General features: G+C 44.8%; 1 protein-coding gene across 1 annotated transcript in view; it reads left to right on the top strand.

Moving 5' to 3' along the window:
* The first annotated feature begins 463 nt into the window (after positions 1-463).
* The window catches only part of COL6A3 (collagen type VI alpha 3 chain), a 51,881-nt gene continuing 29,557 nt past the window's right edge, over positions 464-22,787 (top strand). The window contains exons 1-9 of the mRNA XM_088523678.1: positions 464-764; positions 1,591-2,208; positions 5,944-6,546; positions 11,042-11,644; positions 13,680-14,279; positions 15,567-16,133; positions 19,665-20,285; positions 21,142-21,741; positions 21,956-22,558. Of these exons, the coding sequence (XP_088379804.1) occupies positions 677-764; positions 1,591-2,208; positions 5,944-6,546; positions 11,042-11,644; positions 13,680-14,279; positions 15,567-16,133; positions 19,665-20,285; positions 21,142-21,741; positions 21,956-22,558 (4,903 nt within the window). The 5' untranslated portion in view covers positions 464-676. The remainder of the gene's footprint in view (positions 765-1,590; positions 2,209-5,943; positions 6,547-11,041; positions 11,645-13,679; positions 14,280-15,566; positions 16,134-19,664; positions 20,286-21,141; positions 21,742-21,955; positions 22,559-22,787) is intronic.

Below are 22,787 nucleotides of genomic sequence, written 5' to 3'. Positions count from 1 at the left end.
CCTAAATCACTACATTTGCTTTGGGGAGGTTATGTCTTTTAAGCTAAGCAAGCATTACGGGCTTATGCTGCGCAAGCTTGGAAATGAGCATTAAGTAATAAATTGGACATCTCTATGACAACAGATACACAGCTTTCCTGGAGGAGACATCATTTCAGAAGGTTTGCCAGGGGAATCACAGATAAGAAAATCACACGAGTTGCACTTTGGCGTTGGCGCGGAAGACATTTTTCTTGGTGCCCTTCCAAAATGCGATCAGCCGGTGCAGGTTATTCCACAGCTGGGGCCAGTTTTGCAAGATGCTTTCCCAAATACTCAGGATATGCAGTTCGTGAGGGCCTGGAATAATGAGGTTTCTACAGGTACCTTTGCAATGGTAGAGATGTGGGTTGACGGCTCTCTTCTATTAGATGTGATCTTGGGGTCTCATATGCAAAAAGGAAGCCTCCAAAAGTGATTAAATGACTGCTGCATGAATGGTGGGTGCTCTTGCAAAGCCATGCTTGCTCACACACAGTATCTGGCCATGCAAGGCTCGTGGATTGCTGCCAAAGCTTCACCAAAGCATCACAAAACTTTGTCTCAATGTCTCTCTCTCTCTCTTTTCCTTAGGTCTCACATTTGGTGCTTGGAAAAAAAAAACTCATATAAGAGGAACCCAAAATAAAAGAACAAAATGAGGAAATATCGACATTTGCCCTTCGGGGTGATACTCTGCCTCCTCCTCTCAGGCTTTAGTTGGGTCGATGCGCAGCAGCAAGCAGGTAAGACAGGACCGCAAGACACGGCCTCTCCTCCGCGAGAGCGTGATGCTGATTTATGCCAAAACCTCCGCCTCCTCTGGTTTTCACATGCATGTTGGTGACCCGTTGTGATGTACGTGGTGTCCCTCAGCTCCCGGGTGACTGAGGGCTCCTTTCTAGGCGGGCCTCAGCCCACCTGCGCATTACCTTTTCCAAGCATGTCGCTAGCCGGTAGCGGCCGCTCGGGCTTCAGAGGCAAAGGGCTCGCACCGTGGTGCTCCCGCAACGGGGTCTCTCCATCCCCGGCCAATGGAGGACCTTCATGGGGTGACCAGGACCTCCCTGCATGTATAGGAGCGGGGGAAAAGAAGGGGCGTCTTGCGGTGAGAAGAGCACTGCTGTCCTGCAGCAGGTTTTAGGAGGACACGTTGGCTCCTCTTGGACTGTCACCTATGTTGCAGGGAAGCAATACATGTAGAAGAGCCTAAGGGGTTCTTCCTTGCTCTGGTACCACCACCGAGCCAGCGAAAGCACCACGGGCGACTTGGGCGCTCAAAGCCCAGCGAGGCCGGTCTCCCCCGTGCAGTCACATACCTGCCTTTCCTGGCTCGAGGGTCCCAGAGGAAGGCGGAGGAGGCGTTTTGGGGAGGGCAGTGGCTGCGCAGGACAGGGTGCATGCTCTCCTCGCCCGCTGGTGCAGAGCTCCTCACCGCCCGCTCGCCCCAACGCGTCTCGGTGTGCTCCGCACGGTGGAGGGAACGCGAGTTACACTTTGGTGACGAGGCCGTCGGAGAGATGCTTGTGCTGACCTGTAGAAAATCCTAAACCCCAATCTGTTTTTTTAAAGCTGGCCAACCCGTTGCTGTGGCTGATATAATATTTCTAGTGGATTCCTCTTGGAGCATTGGGAAGGAGCATTTCCAACTCGTTCGAGAGTTTCTGTATGATGTTGTAAAAGCGTTAGATGTGGGCGGAAATGATTTTCGCTTTGCACTGGTCCAATTCAGCGGCAACCCCCACACAGAGTTCCAATTAAATACGTATAACGCTACCCAAGACGTGCTGGCCCATATCGCAAATATGCCGTACATAGGGGGAGGCACCAAGACTGGAAAAGGATTAGAGTACCTAATCGAGAAGCATCTCACTAAAGCTGCTGGAAGCAGAGCGAGTGATGGCGTTGCCCAGGTTATTATAGTGTTGACGGATGGACGATCCCAGGACGATGTGGCTCTGCCGTCATCCGTCCTGAAGTCGGCCGCTGTAAACATGTTTGCAATCGGAGTGCAGGATGCGGTGGAAGGGGAATTAAAGGAAATAGCAAGCGAACCCTTCGATACGCACCTTTTCAACCTAGAGAATTTTACTGCTCTCCACGGCATAGTTGGAGACTTAGTGGCAAGTGTCCGTACCTCCATGACTCCAGAAAAGGCTGGGGCCAAAGGACTGGTTAAAGACATCACAGGTAATGGCCAACTGCTGTGCTCTGTGCCGTGCTGATAGCTCAAATCAGCCTGGGGTGTGCTGGTGTCACGCTGCCTGAAGCTGGTGTAGGAGTAGACTGAGATGGACAGTCTGAGGTCTAAAAACAAAGGTTTGAAGCGTGTGGCCATAGGTTTGCAAGCTGAGCTGAAATCCCTGCCAGAGCTCTGAGGTCTTGTCTTTAGGAGATAGCATAGAGTCCCTTGGGGGGAAACGGCCTCGGTGGCCAGTGGTGGCACATATCACACGGAGGGACAAGCACAAACCCCATCAATCACAAGGTGGCCCTGCACGGTTACTAAATTGCTCCATCAGATCCACTCCTGAGACAGAGACATAGGAAATAACCTCTGTGGCCATGATGACAACTCTGTAAGGCCCTGACCAAAATGTCCCTGGAGACCCTACATGGCTTCTGGCTGCAGAGAGACACGGAAGGACATCTCTGACCAGCCAACATGTGCCACCATCCCAACCACGTGCCTCAGAGGTGTCGACGGGGCTGGGCAGTGCAGTTGCTCCACAGCCTCATGGCCCCTTTGATTTTCGGCTGTGTAGTTGCCACTAAGCACCAATGCCAGAGACACCCCAGCAGTCGTGAGGGGCCCTGGGAGACCCTAGTTTAGAGGACTAGCACAGGGTGACTCTAGAAAGTCACCTTCCATTCCCTGTTCTTGGCAGAAGACAGCAGAAGTCATAGCTGCTTGGAGCAGCTAGAGTGAGAGCTGCCCTCACCAAATTGCTTTTCTGAGCTTGCCCATGAACCTTGCATCTCACGTGCTCAGAGGAGGTGTGTGGTTTCAGATCCCTTCTGCAACGCCACTTAGACGCCTTCTTTATAAGCTGAGGGCTTCCTCCTGGCAGAGCTGCCAACCTGCCTGCAATGTCTCTCCAGGCCGCTTTGGCTTCAGCAGGTCAGCACTCAACCAAATTTGCCTGCCATAATAAAGCCAAAATACGCTGGTCTTCCCCTGTCCCCACTCTGCTTATGAAACCTCGGAGAGGCTGCGTTGTATGTCAGAGCAGAAGCCCGAGAGATCAAACCTTTCTTTTTATTCCTGAGGCTCCATCTGCAGGTCGAGAGCTGTTGGGGCGATGCGAGGCAATAGTGGTGTGACGAGGTGTGACATTAATCCCTTCGTGTCGTCCTGTCTGCTTAACCCGTCGCGGCCATCGCCCCCGGGTCGCTGCATGGCCCCGAGCGGCACGGAAACGCCGCGCTCACGTGTGCTGCTGTGCAAACCCACCTGGCAGGGCAGCTCCCAGGGCCCGAGCGAGCCGCAGGCAGGGGCCGCAGGGCCCCGAGGGAGAGATGTGCACCCCGCAAACCCTGCCCGCGTGGCCTGACGTGGACAGGCACCCGCTGTAATTACGCACCGGCAAGGGACCAGCTAGCCCACAAGCGTCCCGAGCCACTGACGTCCTGCTAGAAGCTTTCAGACCACATCATGTAGGCCAAGGAGTATTCCGAAACCGATTTCCACTTGGAGAGAGTGGGCGCAAGTATTTCCTTCCCCACCCAGGTAGCAAAATTTCAGCTAATCCAGCTAGTGCAGTTTTATCCCCGTATGGTTCACACTGATGATCCGTAATGTGCAACTATGGCTCAAAAAATGCTGTCTCGGGTCCCAAACACTGGAAGGTGGCACTTAGTGGGCCAGGCATGGCACACACAGCTGCTTGCCTAAGACTTTAAGAGACTGTTTATTCAGCTGATAATTCCATGCAGCACTAGAATGTGTAAAAATACCATGGCTGTTATGCCAGGAACAAGCCCAAACGTGAAGCTGAAATATGAAAAGAATAAGTTTATAAAATCCCATAGTATCATAACGTACCAATGCTGCTGGTCTGTAACAGTCCCCAGAGCTAGTGTCAGTACGGGCAGTCGGTCCTGAGTTTGCCCTGGTGTATTCGTTAAATCTGTCTGCCTCATCTCTTCGCTTAGTTGTATAACAAGCATGCTTTTATATGTCCTCCAGCACCGGCTTGTTCCATAAATGTGCACTGAAACACCATTTTTTTTACAGTGATGACAAATTATCCAACGCTCGTATCTGTTTCTTAGCTGTTTGCTCTTCTGTGAGAGCTGTGGCCATCAGCACGTCAAATTTCATTCCTCAAAAACACAGCCAGGGTGTCCAAACCAGAGCTGGATAAGACTGCTTTGAGATTTTTCATTGCTTTATATTGTTAAGAGCAACACGTACATCACAACCGAAACTGGCACATTAAGGCCAACCTTAAGTGCTTTCACAAATTTTGATTTAGCAATGAAAAAGAAAACCCACCTCTAAGCCCTTTGCAATTCTTAACCACGTTTATGTTGTCTAAATGACAGCGGTAACCAAATTTGCCTGGCTCAGGGAGCCAGGACGGACCAGAGATTGACCCTACCAGCAAAAAAAAAAAAAAAAAAGAAAAAAAAAAAAGAAAAAAAAGGGTAAATTCCTGCTAACATAAGTGCCAGTTTTTTTTACTAGTTTCACCCATGGCTTTAAAATCGCACGATTTAGACCTGATTTCCAGCCGTGTCTTGCAAGCGGTCTCCAACTTGGTCTGCTGCCAAGCTCGAGGAGGTGCAGCACGGACACGCTGGCGCTTCCCTGGGAGGGCTTCTTCCCCTCCGTCCTGCACGCATACGAGTCCTGGTGATGCTGATGGTAATTGCTTGGGCAAAAGGGGGAAGAGCAGAAACCAGGGCATTTTGGGTCTGCTTCGGTAAGTCTCACAACCAAAAAAGAAAAAGGTTTCCCTCCGATAAGCACTCTAATGCACCTAAAAGCTTTGTTTGGTGTGTACATATTCGCTGTAATTGTTTGTGACCCTCTGGGCATGGGCACAACAAGACGGTTGGATAATTGTGTCATGACTGGTTTCATCACCCTGTTTTAACCTGATTCTGCATTCCTTGATTGAATATCCAGTGTCTACATGAAAACCAGACCCCTCTAGTGATAATCAGTACATCCTTGTACAAAACGGCAGACGCAGGTTTTGCATGGCAAGGGTTGACAAGCAGGTACGTCACCTTGCTGCACACTTCACTTGCGCATATGCTAGACTGCAGGTAATAAAGAGTAAGAACCCTAAACTTTCCAGTTGTTCCTCAAAAATGCATTCAAAGCATAATCCCTCAAGGTGGGGAGAGCCGCTATGTTCACCAGCTCCTTGGAAGCAAATTGCAAAAATTGCAGAATTACAAGAGAATGGCTGAAACTTTCCACGTATCCGTATTGCATTTGTTTTGGGAGACCCATTGAATGCCACGAGGAAAACCTTCTATGAATGATTTTGTGGTTGCCAGTCATCTTCATGATGAAAATCTGCTCTTTTCTTTCGGCTCTCCATACCTGCCCAAACATATAGACAACAGGCTGGATACTGATGAAATGGATCAAGATTCCTGCAAATTACATTTTGTAAAGTTTTCTCCTCACGCTCCAGGAATGTTAATGCCGGTGTATCCGTAGCCATGAGCTACACGGATTGTCCCCAGATGTGACGGTTTCTCAAGAAGCAGATGCTGGGTCTGGTAACTCATATTCAATCAGAATGCAGAACTAACAGGCAAATTTCACCTCCCTAGTGAACATGTGTTTTGTTTGCTCATTTTTGTGTTTCTTACTGGTTTTCCAAGAAACATGTCAGAACACTGTACAACTGCATGTAATCACTTGTTTTAATGCTTTCACCTTTTGCATTTCTTTTTTTAAAGCTCAAGAGTCTGCTGACCTTATTTTCCTTATTGATGGATCAAACAACATCGGAAGTGTCAATTTTCAAGCCATACGTGATTTCCTTGTAAATTTGATTGAAAGCCTCAGAGTTGGAGCTCAGCAGATACACATTGGGGTGGTGCAGTATAGTGATCAACCCAGAACGGAGTTCGCTTTGAACAGCTACCCCACAAAAGCGGACGTTCTGGCTGCCGTGAAGGCGCTTAGTTTCCGCGGTGGCGAGGAAGCTAACACTGGTGCTGCCCTGGAGTTTGTGGTGGAGAACCTCTTCACCCAGGCGGGAGGCAGCAGGATAGAGGAAGCGGTGCCGCAGATTTTAGTGCTGATCAGTGGTGGAGAGTCTAGTGATGATATCCGAGAGGGCTTGTTAGCGGTGAAGCAAGCTAGTATATTCTCGTTTAGCATTGGGGTCCTGAATGCTGACAGTGCAGAGCTGCAGCAGATTGCCACTGACGGAAGCTTCGCATTTACTGCCCTGGATATCCGTAACCTTGATGCGCTGCAAGATTTATTACTGCCAAACATTGTTGGAGTGGCCCAAAGACTCATTTTGTTAGAGGCCCCAACCATTGTTACCGAAGGTATGTATGCCTTTCTAGACTGTTGCATTTTGATGAAATGAATGCGCTTTTGCACGCTTAAAAGAAAAAAAAAATGCATCTTTCTGGTCTGGTTCAAAAAAACACTCCTGGGGCTAATGTAAAAGAAATTGGTTTGCCCTGTTAACTTCTCCTTGGGGAACTATAAGGTTTTGGAGCAATAACTGGCATGGCAAGGAGCTCAAAAGGACACGAGCAGAGCATGCATGTAATTGTTACTGTGGTATCTAAGCACCCCTGGACGTAAATGCTGCAGCATGTTCAGTTCTGAAAAGATTTATAGCATGTAAGCTTATGTTATTTGTCGGTAGACGGTGCCATTGTGGAACGGGACTGGGGAAGCTCATAGGAATGTAAAATGGATCCCTGTTTTGAAGGGTTAAAGTTATCGACTTACTCAGCCAGTAAAATTGACTGCCCAGCCAAAACAGTGCATTATCCGTGCAAAAATGGTGTGATCCCATCCAGAAACCTGTAATGTTGAATTTAAAAGCAAAACAGCCCTTATTTCTCCTGGAAGGCAATCCCTGCTTTGCTAGGTTCTCTTTAGTCCCAAAGCTGAGCATGTTTGCAGATTTACTCAGAACCAGAAAGCGTGGGTGTTGATATTCCACTTAAATTGCTTACTCGCTTTAGGGCCTTACTGTAATTATTTCCGAACTTATATTAACTTAGATACAATTGAATAATTAACACCTAGTTATTATATGCTGAATTTATGAAGGCTGCAGGTATTTAAGAGTTTCTCACCCCTAATTTTACAACTAAGTTACATTTACGGGTGGAGAGCTTTACAAATAGCCTGATAGGACATATTGCGAAGGCCCCTGGGAAGAGCAAGGCTGCAATTCATGCACATAATTACCAGCACTCTTAATGCAAACCACATTTTTGGGGGGTCCTATTGCCAATTTGGAGTTCTGTACATATTGTTCAATTCCTGATGTGCGTTGACATATTAAACTGCATCCCAGATGTCTTCCCTAATCTATGTCTAAACATATTCACTGTGCCATTGCTAATAGCAAAGGGAGCAACCAGCTTAAAGGATCATTTTGCAACCTTGCCCTGACCGTTCTGGAAAAGTGCACAGAGAAATTTTGCTTATGACATCCCACATGAACCACATTTAGCTAAATAAACTAAATAATATGTATGTCTACCTAAAAACATGCATGCCTGGACTCATGCAAGTCAACAGCAAACCACCTTTTCTGTCCCCTTCAGACTTTAAAGGTATTTGAAGCCCTGTTGTATGGCCATTTGCAGGGGGCTAAAAGGATTGAAATTATTTTCAATGCTTTGAGCTTATAAAATTGAATTACATTTCTCCTCAGTTATTTAATCAAGGAATAACAAGATTTAAAATGTTGGTATATATTGTTTCCCTTGTACTTGGTTATTTCGTATTCACAACACCAGCACAGTTGTAGAAGGCACTACAATAGCATCAGCCTAAAAAAAAATCACATGCAGTCGTGTCTCCTAAATACAGAGGAAAATCAGTCTTCTCAAAGAAGTTTTAGCGAATCTTCATTTCTTGGATGCTCACTAAAATTATCTCTCTGTCTCCCTGCTCTGCTGTCCTGAGTAGGGGATCCTGGATGACTAGTTTAGATTAGATGCCTCTCATAAATATAGCTGAGACGTCAGTGATGAGAAGGGAAGCTCTTCGGGGTTGGATTCCCTCCAATATCCATTCCCAAGAAAAGGCAACAATTTCCAAATTTTTTGATCTGAAATCCTTTGAAATTCCTGGGAGCCATCAGCCTCACCAGGCTCTGGATGAGCCTCTGAGAGATATCTACAGCCTCCCCTAATTTTTTTTTCTTTAATTATGCCCATTGACATTAGCACCACAGGGTATTTCTTCCTGTGGGTTTTGGTTTCAGTTCTTGCATTCCTCTTCTTTAAGGAAATACACGGCAGGATTTGACGGCTGCAAGTGGAGTTACTAATGGAGAGAATTATTCCTTCTTGGCCTCCCTTGTCTTTGCAAAGTCCTTTTGATGCATCCCACAAACTTCTATATAAAGGCAAAAATTTCCAGGGCCTCCATTTTTGGGTGTCCAGCTGCAGACAAGTGGTGGAAGCGCTTTTGGACTTCTCTTGTGGATGATACAAAGCAGGGGCTGCAGGCGTTGCTGTCCTTTTGGAAAGCTGCCTGTGCTCAGACCTCTCCTCTGAGTAATTGATGAGGCAAAAGAAAACCTGACTGGGGAGAGAATATTGGAAACCTGGCGCTGTAAAGTGGGTTAGTTTAAACAAATCCTTGATGCTGTGCGAGTAGCTTTATTTTGACTATCTGGGCAATAAATGCTCTTTTGCTCCAAGCCACTGACGCGAAGTGAGGCTGTGGCTGGGGGACGCCCTGCCCCAGGGTTCTCACGCTCTTTGTGCCCAGTTCCTGTAGCCTCGTGGCTGATAGCAGGACAGTGATCATTTTCCCAAGCTGCAAAGTTTGACAGTCCCAAAGCAGTCCTTGCTGCTACCATTCCCAGTGGAGTCTCCGAGGGGCACTCGCAGAGCCACGGGCTTGCCTGCCGAGGCAGGTCCCTGAGGTCTTTCTCTACAGTCTTGGGGAGAGGAGCATCCAAGTCACAGAAGTCAACTCTGACTCACTCCTTGGGGTGGCCCAGTTCCATTGCACCGGCCAGCAACAAGAACCCCAATGGAGACCGGCCTCCCCAGGCAAGAGTTGACTTTTGTGAGCGCTGCATTTTGTGGCCAGCTGGGAAGTGTCCAAGAAAGGACAGAAGGCAAATCTTTGTTCTTTGCTCAAGTCCAAAGTAAATAGCACCATGCAGGGGAGCTCTGTCAGGCTGAGGGGCTGCCCTTTTCCCCCCGTGGTGTGATGGAGGATATTTGTTCCATTGCTTTTGGGTGTCCCTTTCCCATGCTCCCCATCCGCGTGCTGGTTGTAGCACCTGCTAGGTGAAGGACCTTCCACCTTGAATCTTGGCCTGATCTCAGGAGCCATTAGATAGACCATCTAATTAGAGGATGCTCAAAGCCAGTAGAAGCTTTTGAATATTCTGGCCATCCAGGGCAAGGGCAATACGTGGGTAAAAATACTCTTTACTCTCAAGCCTTCTGCTTCAGCCGCCTTATGTTTGCTGTTCTTATTTCATCCAGAGAAATGAAGTTTAAAAAAAGGTGGAAGTCAAAAAAACACAAACTAAAGTCTTTCTCCATCCATTTCTCTTTGGTGAAGTCCATCCCTGGTTTTCTACTTAGTAACACTGTGAAAATGCAACAGGTCCTGGTAAAAACCGTCTTAACATAATTACATTCATCACAAACTTGTCCTGATTTGGGCCACATTTTCCATTACTGTATATTTACAGAGCTCTCTGGAAATCGGGGGTGTTAAACGGAAAATGTTTTTTTAAATATGCAGACATCAAACTAAGGCACAATCCAACATAAACCAGGAACAAAATAAGGTTTCCTTTTTCACTCAACAGCATGAAACTGGGTAGATGATCCCTTGAGGGAGCATCTTCACAATGTTGGCCATGGCTCACCACTCACCGCTTCAAAGAATAAACATGGGTTATCTAAAGAATGGTCTTAAAAATCATCTCCCATAATGATCACGTGTAATGTATTTATCATAATTAGCATTAGTCTTATTAATATTTGCTGTTGTATTTTATACATTTGCTCTATTAAATATGACAGTGTGTTGGTTCCAGTGTCACACAACACATTTCTCCCCCTCTGAATTCTCTTCCTCCAAACTTGGCCAGGAACCTGAAAACCTAGGTGTGCTCCTTCTGCTTTCTATGCCATTGTCACTAAATTTCAGAGATTACAAACTAAGGGACCACTTTTGTTAAAGATATGGCAACCAGAATAAAATGCAGCTCTTCCATGGCTGGCGGTGCCAAGAAAAATGTTAACTCGTTTCTGTTAGATAAGGAATCAGATATAGGACGTGAAGACCCAAAGTCCAGGTATGTGGAATACATTGCGACTCTTCTTTGCTTCTATAGTTGCTCTTGCAAACCTGAGCCTTTTGAGACCACGTCACTCTCAGGCAAAATTAATACGGCTCCACTGTAGACAGAGGAGCACCACCTGCTTATTTCCAGCTGAGTGCAACATTTTGCCTTTGCTGTTTAGACACCCTCATGCATTTTAAACTATGCCCTGAAATGTGATTTTTTAAAATTACACTCTGTAAACAGTGTAATTTTTCAACTAGTCTGTTTTAGAAAGGGGAAATATTTCATCAGATTTCCTATTATCTCTGTACTAGATCCTGAAAAATAATTTTGTTTTGAAGCAAGACACCTAGAAGTGAGATTCATGGTACAGAACTGAACCACCCCTTATAAAGGTGTTGAAAGCAACAGGACTTCAAGCAAAGAAGTCCTAAATGTTGCTTGACTTTTGAGGAAGTATTGGTGCACGGAGCTTGGCAAGGGCCTCCATTAATGCTATTTTTCTGTGTGTATATTGTTACTTGCAGTTATTGAAGTGAACAAGAAGGATATAGTCTTCCTGATAGATGGCTCGACAGCTTTGGGGACTACCCCCTTTAATGCAATTCGTGATTTCGTTGCCAAAATCGTCCAAAGGCTGGAAGTTGGACCCGACCTGATTCAAGTAGCAGTGGCACAATATGCAGACACTGTAAAGCCAGAGTTTTATTTTAACACCCATCAGAACAGAAAGGATGTGATGGCTAACGTGAGGAGAATGAAGCTCATGGGTGGCACAGCACTCAATACAGGGTCAGCGCTGGACTTTGTTAGGACCAACTTCTTCACTAGTGCTGCTGGATGCAGGATGGAGGAAGGGGTCCTCCCCATGCTGGTGCTCATCACGGGTGGTAAGTCTAGGGATGATGTTGCCCAAGCCGCAGCAGAGATGAAGAGGAACAGGATAGTGATCCTTGCCATTGGCTCCAGAAATGCAGACATAGCAGAACTGCAAGAAATTGCCCACGAGAGAGATTTTGTGTTCAACCCAAATGACTTCCGCCTTCAGTTCATGCAAGCCATTCTTCCCGAAGTGCTGTCACCTATCCGTACGCTGTCCGGAGGAATGATCATCCAAGAACCGCCACCAGGTAATTAATTACCTCGCTCTGAGCAAAAGAGATATCGCTGATGCATAGCTAAATATTATCTCTTTCTTTTGCAAAATGTGCATGAACAGATTGATAAATTTGCTAGTGTTTATAGTAAGTTTGTCATTCCTTCCCTTGAGATTTTGTCCCATGCCATGTGTGTTACCAATGTTCAGAGCTCGGACATGAAAGATCTGCCTTAGTAGTGAGGTACTCAAGTCATTTGCTGAAGGTTTTCTCTGGTTGAGCTTTGTTAGTTATCAACAGGGCACGCTGTGCACATTTTTAGTCTCTAACACAGTAAGCAAATCATCTGTAGTGGACATTTGCGCATGAAAGCGTAAACATTTCTTCTTAGTATAAGGAAGATAAGAAGGTCTTATCGTTTAGATGGTCAGATAAAGTTAGCCTAACCCTGCTGGGCTGAGATTTGCTCTTCAGGAACATACTTACAGTTTTTTTCCTCTCATCCCTCAGCTCAAGCCGTAAGAGGCACATGAGACTATTGCAATGTTGATTTTAATTTAATCTGTTTAGATGATCCAAAGCCCTGCGAAGCCAGTGGATTCTTTTAACTTTGTCTTTCCACTGACATCAGGAGACTTTGGAAGCAATCCAATAACTAGAGTCTTTTGAAGCACTTTTCCCTGCACTTTAGGAGGTGTTTTATCTACATAGACATTTTTATATTAAATTGCTCAGGATTTCTTCCCAACAGAAATGCTTCAGGTTGAACTCTTGTTGTGCCAGATCATACATTAACCTTGCATTTCTGTCCCATGGCATATGAACGTTAAGAAAACAGGTCTTCTTCCAGCTCCCTGCAAGATCAACAGTTTGATTCCCATAGGCTTAAGTGGATGTCGAACCATGTCCTTGGTATTTGCCCCGTTTCTCCAAGTAATTTTAAATTATAAAGCAAGGAACTTGAGTTTTTTTGGAAAGGGTCCTTAAAAAAGAAAAACCCATGACTAATCTTTATGAAGAGCTGATATTTTAAAATCAGTTTCCCAGGACTTGTCCTTAATTAAGATGAATATCACGGGATTTAATCATTTCATAAGCTTTTTCCAAAATATGTTTCCTGCTAATACCGTTTTGCATGGCTATACACCAAACCCGACATTTTTATTTTTCAATGCAAATTAAAAATGTTCATAAACTTCCATGTTCTTTAAAGCTTATACATGCAGCTTCTCTTTTTCTCCATTTCTTGTGCTCTACTGTACTCCTAGCTGTACACGTACACAGTAAGCAAGTGAACACCTCCCACTACATTTCTGCTGGATTATATAAGGAAATTACCTCACCCCGAGCCTTGACTGCTGTTCCTCTGGGAGGAATTAAACATACAGAAAGCTAAGACAATCTGTGAATCTGAGAGGAATCACTGTACTCCAAAGGGCCCATTTCTCCCTTTTGTTTTTAAATAATCTTGGTATAGGACATTCAGCTTACAGGGAAAAGATAAACTAAGGAGATCCATCAATATCTCCACAGATCCAGAGCAGAACTTTTTAAACGGAAAGACATTGAACAGCATTAGCAATGGTGTAAATATTCTCAGATAGCTTATTTGTATGTGGAAAAAGACATTTCCATGATACCCTGGAAGAGCCTGTGCCAGGCTGCCCCCGCAGTGATTTATAGATAAGCAAGGTCTCTACAGGCATAAATCAGTGTTGGTCCACCAAACTAAATGAAGCTATGTGATATCAGTTGAGGATCTGGCCCAGTATATACAACTCGGGCATTAGTAGCCATTGAAAACATTTACCATACAGAGGCTCTGCCCTGTCACTAAAAGGTGCCATTTAAAACACTTCTCAACACGAGTCAGAGCCTCCCCTCCCAGATTCAGGCATCTCCAGCAACATCCTTGCTCCCTCTCTGTTGACCACATTCTTTCCCTCTTTCTCTCCATCTCTCTGCTAACAAGGTATACATGTGTCCACATGTACACTGTATGCACACATGAAGTTTTTCCATTTTGTTTTCTGTGATGTCTCATGTAATTTTCTGTGCTCTACTGCAGTTCAAGTAACCAAACGGGATATCATCTTTCTTTTGGATGGATCACTCAACGTCGGAAATGCCAACTTCCCCTTTGTGCGTGACTTTGTTGTGACCCTAGTTAACTACCTTGATGTCGGAACTGACAAAATACGAGTTGGCTTAGTGCAATTTAGCGAGACTCCTAAAACCGAGTTCTTTTTGTACTCGTACCAAACCAAATCAGACATAATTCAACGCTTGGGGCAGCTGAGGCCCATGGGGGGGTCAGTGCTGAACACTGGCTCTGCACTGAACTTTGTGCTTTCAAATCACTTCACCGAAGCTGGTGGGAGCAGAATAAATGACCAAGTGCCACAGGTCCTAGTCCTGGTTACAGCAGGGAGCTCGGCCGATCCCTTCTTGCAAGTTTCCAATGACTTAGCTCGGGCCGGAGTGCTGACTTTTGCTGTTGGAGTTAGGAGTGCGGATAAGGCAGAGCTTGAACAGATTGCATTTAATCCAAGAATGGTATATTTTATGGATGATTTCAGTTCTCTGGCAGCTTTACCCCAGGAATTAAATAAGCCTATAACAACCTATGTTAGTGGAGGTGTGGAAGAGGTTCCACTCGCCCCAACAGGTAATAACCACCTTCCTTCATGTTGACTGCATTAAGTTAATCTTGTTTATCTTAACTGTTTCTTCCAAGTGCACAGCTTTGTGTTTTGCCAAGACCCTGACCTACTGGAATATATAGAATTGTGTTTAACTTAAAGTATGTGGCTTGACACAGTCAGCTCCTAGTTTTGCTGAAGTCACTGCTAGCATGCTTAAAAGACAGCACAATTAAGGCCCTTTGGCATGTCGGAATCAGAGTGAGTCTATGACCACCATCACTTATTCAGATGTTCCTTTTCTATTTTCTGTTCCTATAACTTGGAATGCCTTTCGCAACCTGTAAACATGCTGTCCATACGAGCTCAGGCACAGGGAGTAGTTCCTTTAGGCCACAAGGAATGATGTGAAAAGGTTAAAGGCAGCGCCAAAGAGCTCAGAGGAACAAAGGTCTAAGCAGAAACAATTGGTCAAATCCTTCCCCAGAGCCACTCTGTAGAGGTGGTTGCTGGGCTGTCATGGAAGCAAATTTTGACTCCAAATATACACATTTAGTCATCTAACATCAAACTCAAAAACTGAAAGGGGTTGAACTTGCCAACAACAGATATTCTCTAATTCCTTTATTGTGGCTATGTGCATATGACAACAGAAAAAAAAGTCCAGATTGACTGTTTACCATGGAAAGGAGATTGCTAGGACTAATAAAATCTTAAGACACAAAGACATGAGATGCTTGATTTTGCTGTGTCCTTTCAAGGAAATCACAAGGACACCAAGCTGAACAGATTTTCCTCTTCCCAAAATCAAAAGTCATGTCTGTATTTGATTACTTTGTTATGCAGCTGAGAAAAGCATTCTAACAGAATTTGAAAATAGTGCATGTATGAATTAATGTCAGTTCATTATCTGTTGAGCCCTTAAGTGAAAAAGAAAAATCCTCCCCTGCTCTGCATTGCATGCCTGTATTATCAGCAAAATGTTAAAACTCACTGGCCTGTTCTGAAATCGTCAATTCATGCTATGATTGATACTATGTGATATGATACAATATGATATATGATATGAGATTCTGCTGCCTGAATTTACTCAGTCTTAAGAGAGGTTGTCCATGCTTTCCTTTCCTCCGTGAAAAAGCACGCCAGAGGTACTGCTTAGTCTTTCCACTTTTGAATGCTTCAATAAATGAAAATCACTTATTTTGCATATTGACACTGAGCTAATTTACAGAGAAGTTTCTAGGATAACATTTAAGAAGAAAAATGTCTTCATATCTTTTCTTCCCCTCTTTTCATTTGTAAATTTATTCTAGAAAGCAAGAAAGATATTTTATTCCTGATTGATGGGTCAGCAAACCTCTTGGGTAGCTTTCCTGCCGTCCGAGACTTTGTGCACAAAGTTATTTCTGACCTGAATGTGGGTCAAGATGCCACCCGAGTAGCGGTAGCTCAATTCAGTGACAACATCCAAGTGGAATTTGACTTCTCTGAACTCCCATCTAAACAAGAGATGCTTCAGAAAGTGAAAAGGATGAAGATAAAAACTGGGAAGCAACTGAACATTGGTGCTGCACTAGATGAAGCCATACGAAGGCTGTTTGTGAAGGATGCTGGAAGCAGGATTGAAGAAGGGGTGCCTCAGTTTTTGGTGCTGCTTGTTGCTGGAAGATCATCTGATGATGTGGAGCAACCCTCAGACGCGCTGAAGCAAGCAGGAGTTGTGACCTTCGCTATCAAAGCCAAAAACGCAGACCTTGGGGAGCTGGAAAGCATAGTTTATGCCCCACAATTCATTCTGAACGTTGATGCCCTCCCTAGGATTTCAGAGCTGCATCCAAACATAGTGAACCTATTGAAAACTCTCCAGTTTCAGCCAACAGGTACCGGGGCCCAGGGTTTCTTTGCTTTCTGAAAGGTGGAAGCCCATCGCTTATGTGCTCTGGTCACTTCAGTAAATGTGGCAACTGGGTGCAGTGATGCTTAAAATGATCACATAGAAAATGTTATTGCGCTTGGATTTTTCTCTGGTCAGATCCTGATTCAGTAAAGCACTGAAGTAGAAACTGAATTTTAAAGATAAGTAATTCTATCAAAGGAAAGAGCCTTCTGAACAGCCACAAAAGCTGCAGTAGATCCCATTACCAGTGTGTAAAACATGGTACAAACATGCTGTGACAGAGAGTCTTTGCCCCAGCTCTCACAAATTTATATGCTTTGCTGGACAAGGGTTAGAAGCAGCAAATTAAGGCCTTTCTCCATTTCTCTTTCCATTTGGAGAGGAGGAGAGGTGGGATGGAAGGAAGAGAAACAGATAGCAGCACTGCAGAATCACTGCGATCCCACCGCTCAGCATCAGGATTCACTTGTTTTGTTTCTTAGGTGATCTGACCGCATTCCTACATTTTATACGCCAACAAATAAACTAAGATGCTCTTGACTCAGTTACCACTTATAAATAATTGATCATGGATTAATTAAGAATATGAAAAAAACATAAAAAGCAGCACACAACCAATTATAATTTGACACCGTGGTACTGGAAACTATGCATGTCCAGCTACACATTCTCCCAAAGGCAGCCCAAATTTGATAATCTGTCTCTCCTGTCTTTTTGACAAGGAAAAGCATAATGTCTTCCAGATCATCTCTCCATTAAAGTTCTTGGCAGATGGACTTAGAATCATAGAAACATGGAAAAGAAATAGGGCTGGAAGTGATCTCAGGTGGCCATCTGCTATACACTGCAGTATATAGACACTCCAAATGTTTATAGACAGGATCTACTTGACCAGAACTGACTAACATTTATCTAATCTATTCTGAAGCCTTCCAGTGGAGGAACTTTCCCCAGCCTCCCTAATTGATGCACCTCAATCACTTTATTATCCTAATCAACAGCTGCTTTCCATAACATCAAACCTCTACCTTCCTAGTCATCATTTAAACCTTCTCTTCCAACCCAGCGAGGACATGGATTTTAGCTCACTCCCATTCGTGCAGCAGTTTATTTAAAGACTGCGAGTATGTCTTTGCTCAGTCCTTACATCCCTAGCTGTATTTTCAGCTCGTTCAGTCTTTCCTTGTAGGTCTTGCAGGTTTTCTAGAGTTCTCCTCACTGTTGTGTCTAACAACAGCGTGTTCCAGATGACCAGAGCATAACCATGTTATCCCATGCTTGTGGTCATCTCTTACCCTATCTTTTCTCCACAGAGGTACTCCCTAGCCGCTTGTTTCCCTTGCCATATTTGTGTGGCTCATTATTCACACCTAAAGCCATTGGTACTCTTCAACTGCATCCCAGTTTTTCAGGCCATTTCTCCATCTCATCAAGATAATTTTGAATCCTTATGAAACTACCAGGGAAGATGGTATCAAAGTCTTGTCAAGTAAATACATGACCGCTACTGCTTCACTGTTAAAAAGCCACCTGATTTGTTCTAGGGGAAATTAGTCTAGCTTGACACAGGTCACACTTGACCATCGTCTCCTGACTGCTGCTCATCTTGTTTTCTCCTAGGTGCCAACCTGCTCAATAATTTATACCTGTTTTATTGATAACTGAACTTTAACTGACTTCTTGATACTCTGTGGCATCTACTTTCCTGCATCTTTAAGACATGCACTGCATTTACTTTTTACCAGTTGTATTCTACCTCATCCAGCCTGTAAGTTCTCAAAAGTAATTGCCACCCGTCTGGAAGTGTTACTGCTCTGTCAGTACCATAGCCTGAAGTCCATCAGGCCCAGATAATTTGAAAATAGCTTATACTTAATTTAAGTATTCTTACCCTGATCTTTTCCTACATGAGACAGAAATCATATCCCTTCCTTGCTAGATTATATTGTCTCAGCCATCTGCTTTCTATACTTTTTATGGGAGGGGGATTCAAGAAAGCCTTAAACATTTTGCCCTTGTTGGCATCATACATCAAGAGCTTTCATGGCATAGCAAACCAATTCTATTTTTGGTCTTCCTTTTACTACAAAGATATTTACAGAACAAATTCTTGTTTCTGCATACACCCTTTGCTTACAGTATCTCATTTTATGCCTTCGGCAATTCCGGCTTTCCACATTAGTGCTTAGTAAATTGATACTAGTTACGCTTTTGTGACTGTTCTCATGCTTAACACCTATGAAGAATTCCTGATTTACATTTTTTTTTTAAGGAGAGTAGCTATTTTTCCTTAAAGCCTTCTTTTCTCCATGAAACTTTACTTTCCAGTTTTGAGCTTGTTGGAAAATATGCACATATATGTGTGTATATGCATACATATATAGTTCTAAGATAATGGGGTTCTTAAAGGCCATGTTTCCTAGTGTTTTTTACTGATAGTCTTACTTTCAGATTTTTGGTTTGCTCTATTTCTGGATAGAATCAAATTTGGAATTTTTCTAGCCATTTTCCTCCCTTTCTCTATTAAAAGAAGTGTTATTAGTGTATACCAAGAGTTTAGTAAGCAGCCTGTATTCTTCTGCATTCCCTTCTGTCTTTCCCAGCAGGCTAGAGAGAGGTTAACATCCCTTTGACCACTGAGTAGTGTAAACATTTCTGCTAATAGCTCTCAAACAGCTGCATCCACCTCTTTTCCCTGGTGTTTCTGGCTAAAGGAAAGCCACCTTATGAAAGCATCTGTATTTTCTCCTTTATCCCCTGCCCAGAGACTTTTGGCAAGGCAGCCTTCGTCTACCATTGAGCAAATATAGGACACTGGGATACACCAAGTAACATCTGTCTCCATTTCTTGCTATCCATACTTGCTGAACAAACTATATTAATATTCCAGGCCTGTGTTATCCCACCCCATTTCCAACATTCCTCTTCAGTAATAACTTGACCCAAAGTCTAACCAGACTTTGGATCAAGTTCAATAGCTCTTTCTTAGTCCTTTTATTTCTAGTATCCATTAAAGCAAATGTTGAGAATTCTCTTCAGAGGGGCAAATCATCATTTGCCTATCCCACCGACCCTCGTATTAACAATCCAGTGGCATATTTGGAGATACAGCTGTTCAGTTCCTGTGTCTGAAAGACAGTGACGCTCTTTCACTATTTTATTAGTCAACAGCAGAACTTATTCCACTGCATTTGCCACAGGGCAGCTTCGCAGCCCCTGTTTAAGCAGACAGCTCAGGGTAGTGGTAGCACCTGAAGATGCTTTGCACCGTATTTCCTATGAGTCTATGATTCTATGACCTAGTAGGTAAGACACAGCATGTGCTTCCCTGTGGTTGCCACTAGCTTCTTCGCCAGGGACCTCTCATTGCAAAAGGAGCAAATCAACCCTTTGGACACATCGCTTTACCCTCCCCAAACTTTTGTGTTCCTTTGGTTCATTTTTGTTCAGAGAATGATAATCGCTTCATAAGAGAGTCTCACTTATTCCCCTTCCCCTTAATTGTCTCAAACAGTAGTGGAGAGAGGTGAGAAGAAGGATGTGGTGTTTCTAATCGATGGCTCAGATGGAGTCACAAGAGGTTTCCCTCTACTGAAGACCTTTGTTGAAAGAGTTATTGAAAGCCTGGATATTGGCCGTGACAAGATCCGCGTTGCCGTCGCGCAATACAGCAATACCATAAAACCCGAATTCTTACTCGATGCCTACGAGGACAAAACAGATTTAATCAAGGCCGTTCAGGGGCTGACAATTATGGGAGGGTCTCCACTGAACACAGGAGCGGCTCTGGACTATCTCATCAAGAATGTCTTCACGGTGTCAAGTGGGAGCAGGATAGCAGAGGGTGTCCCTCAATTCCTGATTCTGTTGACTGCTGACCGCTCCCAGGATGATGTGAGGAGACCCTCGGTGGTCCTGAAGACAAGTGGCACAGTGCCTTTCGGCATTGGAATTGGAAATGCCGACCTCACAGAGCTGCAGACAATTTCCTTCCTCCCAGATTTTGCTATCTCTGTGCCTGACTTCAGCCAGCTGGACTCAGTGCAGCAGGTCGTCTCCAACAGAGTCATCCGACTAACCAAGAAAGAGATAGAATCACTAGCCCCTGACCTGATTTTTACATCACCAAGCCCAGGTGAGATGTTTGTGTCTGCACCGAGAGCCCATGGCAAAATATGATGTTTGCTAACATCATGGTTGCAACACAAACAGAGAAAAACGAAACTCCGAGTCTCCCTGTCAATGTATCTTTCAATGCACTTGGCACCTTCACACCACTATAAATCGAGGTCACCTTTCTGCTCAAAGCCACGCTAAAACTTTCTGATCTGTCTTATATCTCTCCCACTTATTCAACTGGGGGAAGAGAAGCTGGAAGTGGGTGTCAGGAAAAGGATCAGACCTCCTATTTCTGGTCATGTGTTGAGTGAAATCCAACTGGCATATGCCTGCCTTGAAGGGATGAAGCATACCCACCCCAGATCACTGCCTTTGAAGTAATTCAGGCTCTGACCTGGAACACTGCAAAAAGCATTTTCTTTAGGAAGCAAAGCCGTCTCAGGAATAGCAGAAGCTGGGAGAATAACCCCCAGAGGACAAAGCATAAAAGGGGTGGTAATGAGTATAAAACAAGGCAGGGCTGTTTGGCAACCTCTCCTGAGCAAGGAGCAACACCAAGCAACATTTTCTTGGGAAGAAATTCCACTAAGATTTGTTCTTCAGAGTTTCCCCATCTTCCTTTCCTTCCCTTTGCTCTGCTCTTGTGCTCTCTAGGGATATGCCCAGTAGACTGGTCTTGTCTCTGGGTTGAACCCAGAGCTGCTGGCTTGCAGGAGATATCATGGGGAAAGGAACAGCCAGTGTCCTCTCCATGGTCTCTGCTCTCTGCTGAGCCTCCCTCTGAATGCCTGAATGGCTTTCAGAGCTTAGAGGCTCTCCATAGGCAGTGTACAATACATCCTCTGACCACTGTCCTGTCTTCTTTTCCACAGCGGGTGTGAAGAGAGATGTTGTGTTCCTTGTTGATGGCTCCCGGTACGCTGCCCAGGAGTTCTACCTGGTCCGTGATTTAATTGAGAGGATAGTGAACAACCTGGATGTGGGCTTTGATACCACGCGGATTTCAGTGGTCCAGTTCAGCGAGCACCCCCGGGTTGAGTTCTTGCTCAACGCTCACTCCACCAAGGATGAGGTGCAAAGTGCCGTGAGACGGCTGCGGCCGCAGGGGGGTCAGCAGGTCAACGTTGGGGAGGCCCTTGAATTTGTGGCAAAAACCATCTTCACCCGGCCCTCTGGAAGCCGCATAGAGGAGGGCGTCCCTCAGTTTCTGATCATCCTCTCCTCCCGCAAGTCTGACGATGACTTAGAGTACCCTTCGCTCCAAGTCAAACAAGTCGGGGTGGCACCTCTGGTTGTAGCGAGGAACGTGGATCCTGAGGAAATGATACAGATTTCCCTTAGTCCTGATTATATATTCCAAATAAACAGCTTCCAAGAATTGCCCAGCCTTGAACAGAAGCTGCTGACCCCTATCGAAACCCTCACTGCGGACAGAATCCGACAGCTCCTGGGAGATGTTCCAACCATCCCAGGTACGGTGTCAGCTGTCCTTCTATTGCTATTCAGGTAGATGTTGCCAAAATACATAACTTGCCACCTCCTCTCTCTAAACAGAGGTTTTCCTTAGTTAAAGGCAAAGGCAGTGCAATTAAAGCTTACTTTTCAGTCAAAGACTGTAATGCTTATAGTGCTTACAAAACTTAAGCAGACTTGCCACACAATTCCTCTCTCCTTGCTTTCCTGCAGATATTTCTGGTGAAGAAAAGGATATAGTTTTCCTCATCGATAGCTCAGACATTGTTAGGTCCGATGGGCTCGCCCACATTCGGGATTTCATCGGCAGAATCGTTCAGCAGCTCGAAGTTGGGCCAAACAAAGTGCGAATTGGAGTGCTACAGTTCAGCAATAACGTGTTTCCCGAGTTCTACCTGAAAACTCACAAATCCAAAAACGCTGTTCTGCAAGCCATCCGCCGCCTGAGGCTCAGAGGAGGGTCCCCTGTGAACGCTGGCAGAGCCCTAGACTATGCCGTGAAGAACTACTTCATTAAGTCTGCAGGGAGCAGGATAGAGGATGGAGTGCCCCAGCATCTCGTGCTCTTCCTTGGAGATCGGTCGCAGGACGACGTGAACAGACCTGCTAATGTGATCACCTCAACTAACATTAAACCCCTGGGTGTAGGCGCAAGGCAGGTAGACAGGGGCCAGCTTCAAGTCATTACCAACGATCCTGCCCGCGTACTTGTAGTACAAGATTTTACAGAACTCCCATCTTTAGAACAGAAGATCCAAAGCATCCTTGAAGAGCTTCCAATACCTTCAACAGAAAGCCCTGGATTTATAGGACCTGGTAAGACTGCTGACCATCGTATAGGCTCTTCTGGTTGTTGCACAGAATTTATATAATGCACAAATGACTCCATAGTAACACCTCTTGAAACGCAAATGCTTAACTTGTACTGCTTTAAAGAACAACTTGAAAAACATGTTGTTGAATGTAGGGAAAAAAATAGAATCTAATTTGAAAGGAGGTGACAATCTCTATCAGATCAACAAAAAACATGATGCAAAGTGTAATA

Source organism: Tinamus guttatus, unplaced genomic scaffold (assembly GCF_059628265.1).
Source record: "Tinamus guttatus ecotype Peru unplaced genomic scaffold, ASM5962826v1 Tinamus_guttatus_pri_ptg000197l, whole genome shotgun sequence".
Taxonomy (NCBI): domain Eukaryota; kingdom Metazoa; phylum Chordata; class Aves; order Tinamiformes; family Tinamidae; genus Tinamus; species Tinamus guttatus.
This window is presented reverse-complemented; position numbering and strand designations above follow the sequence as displayed.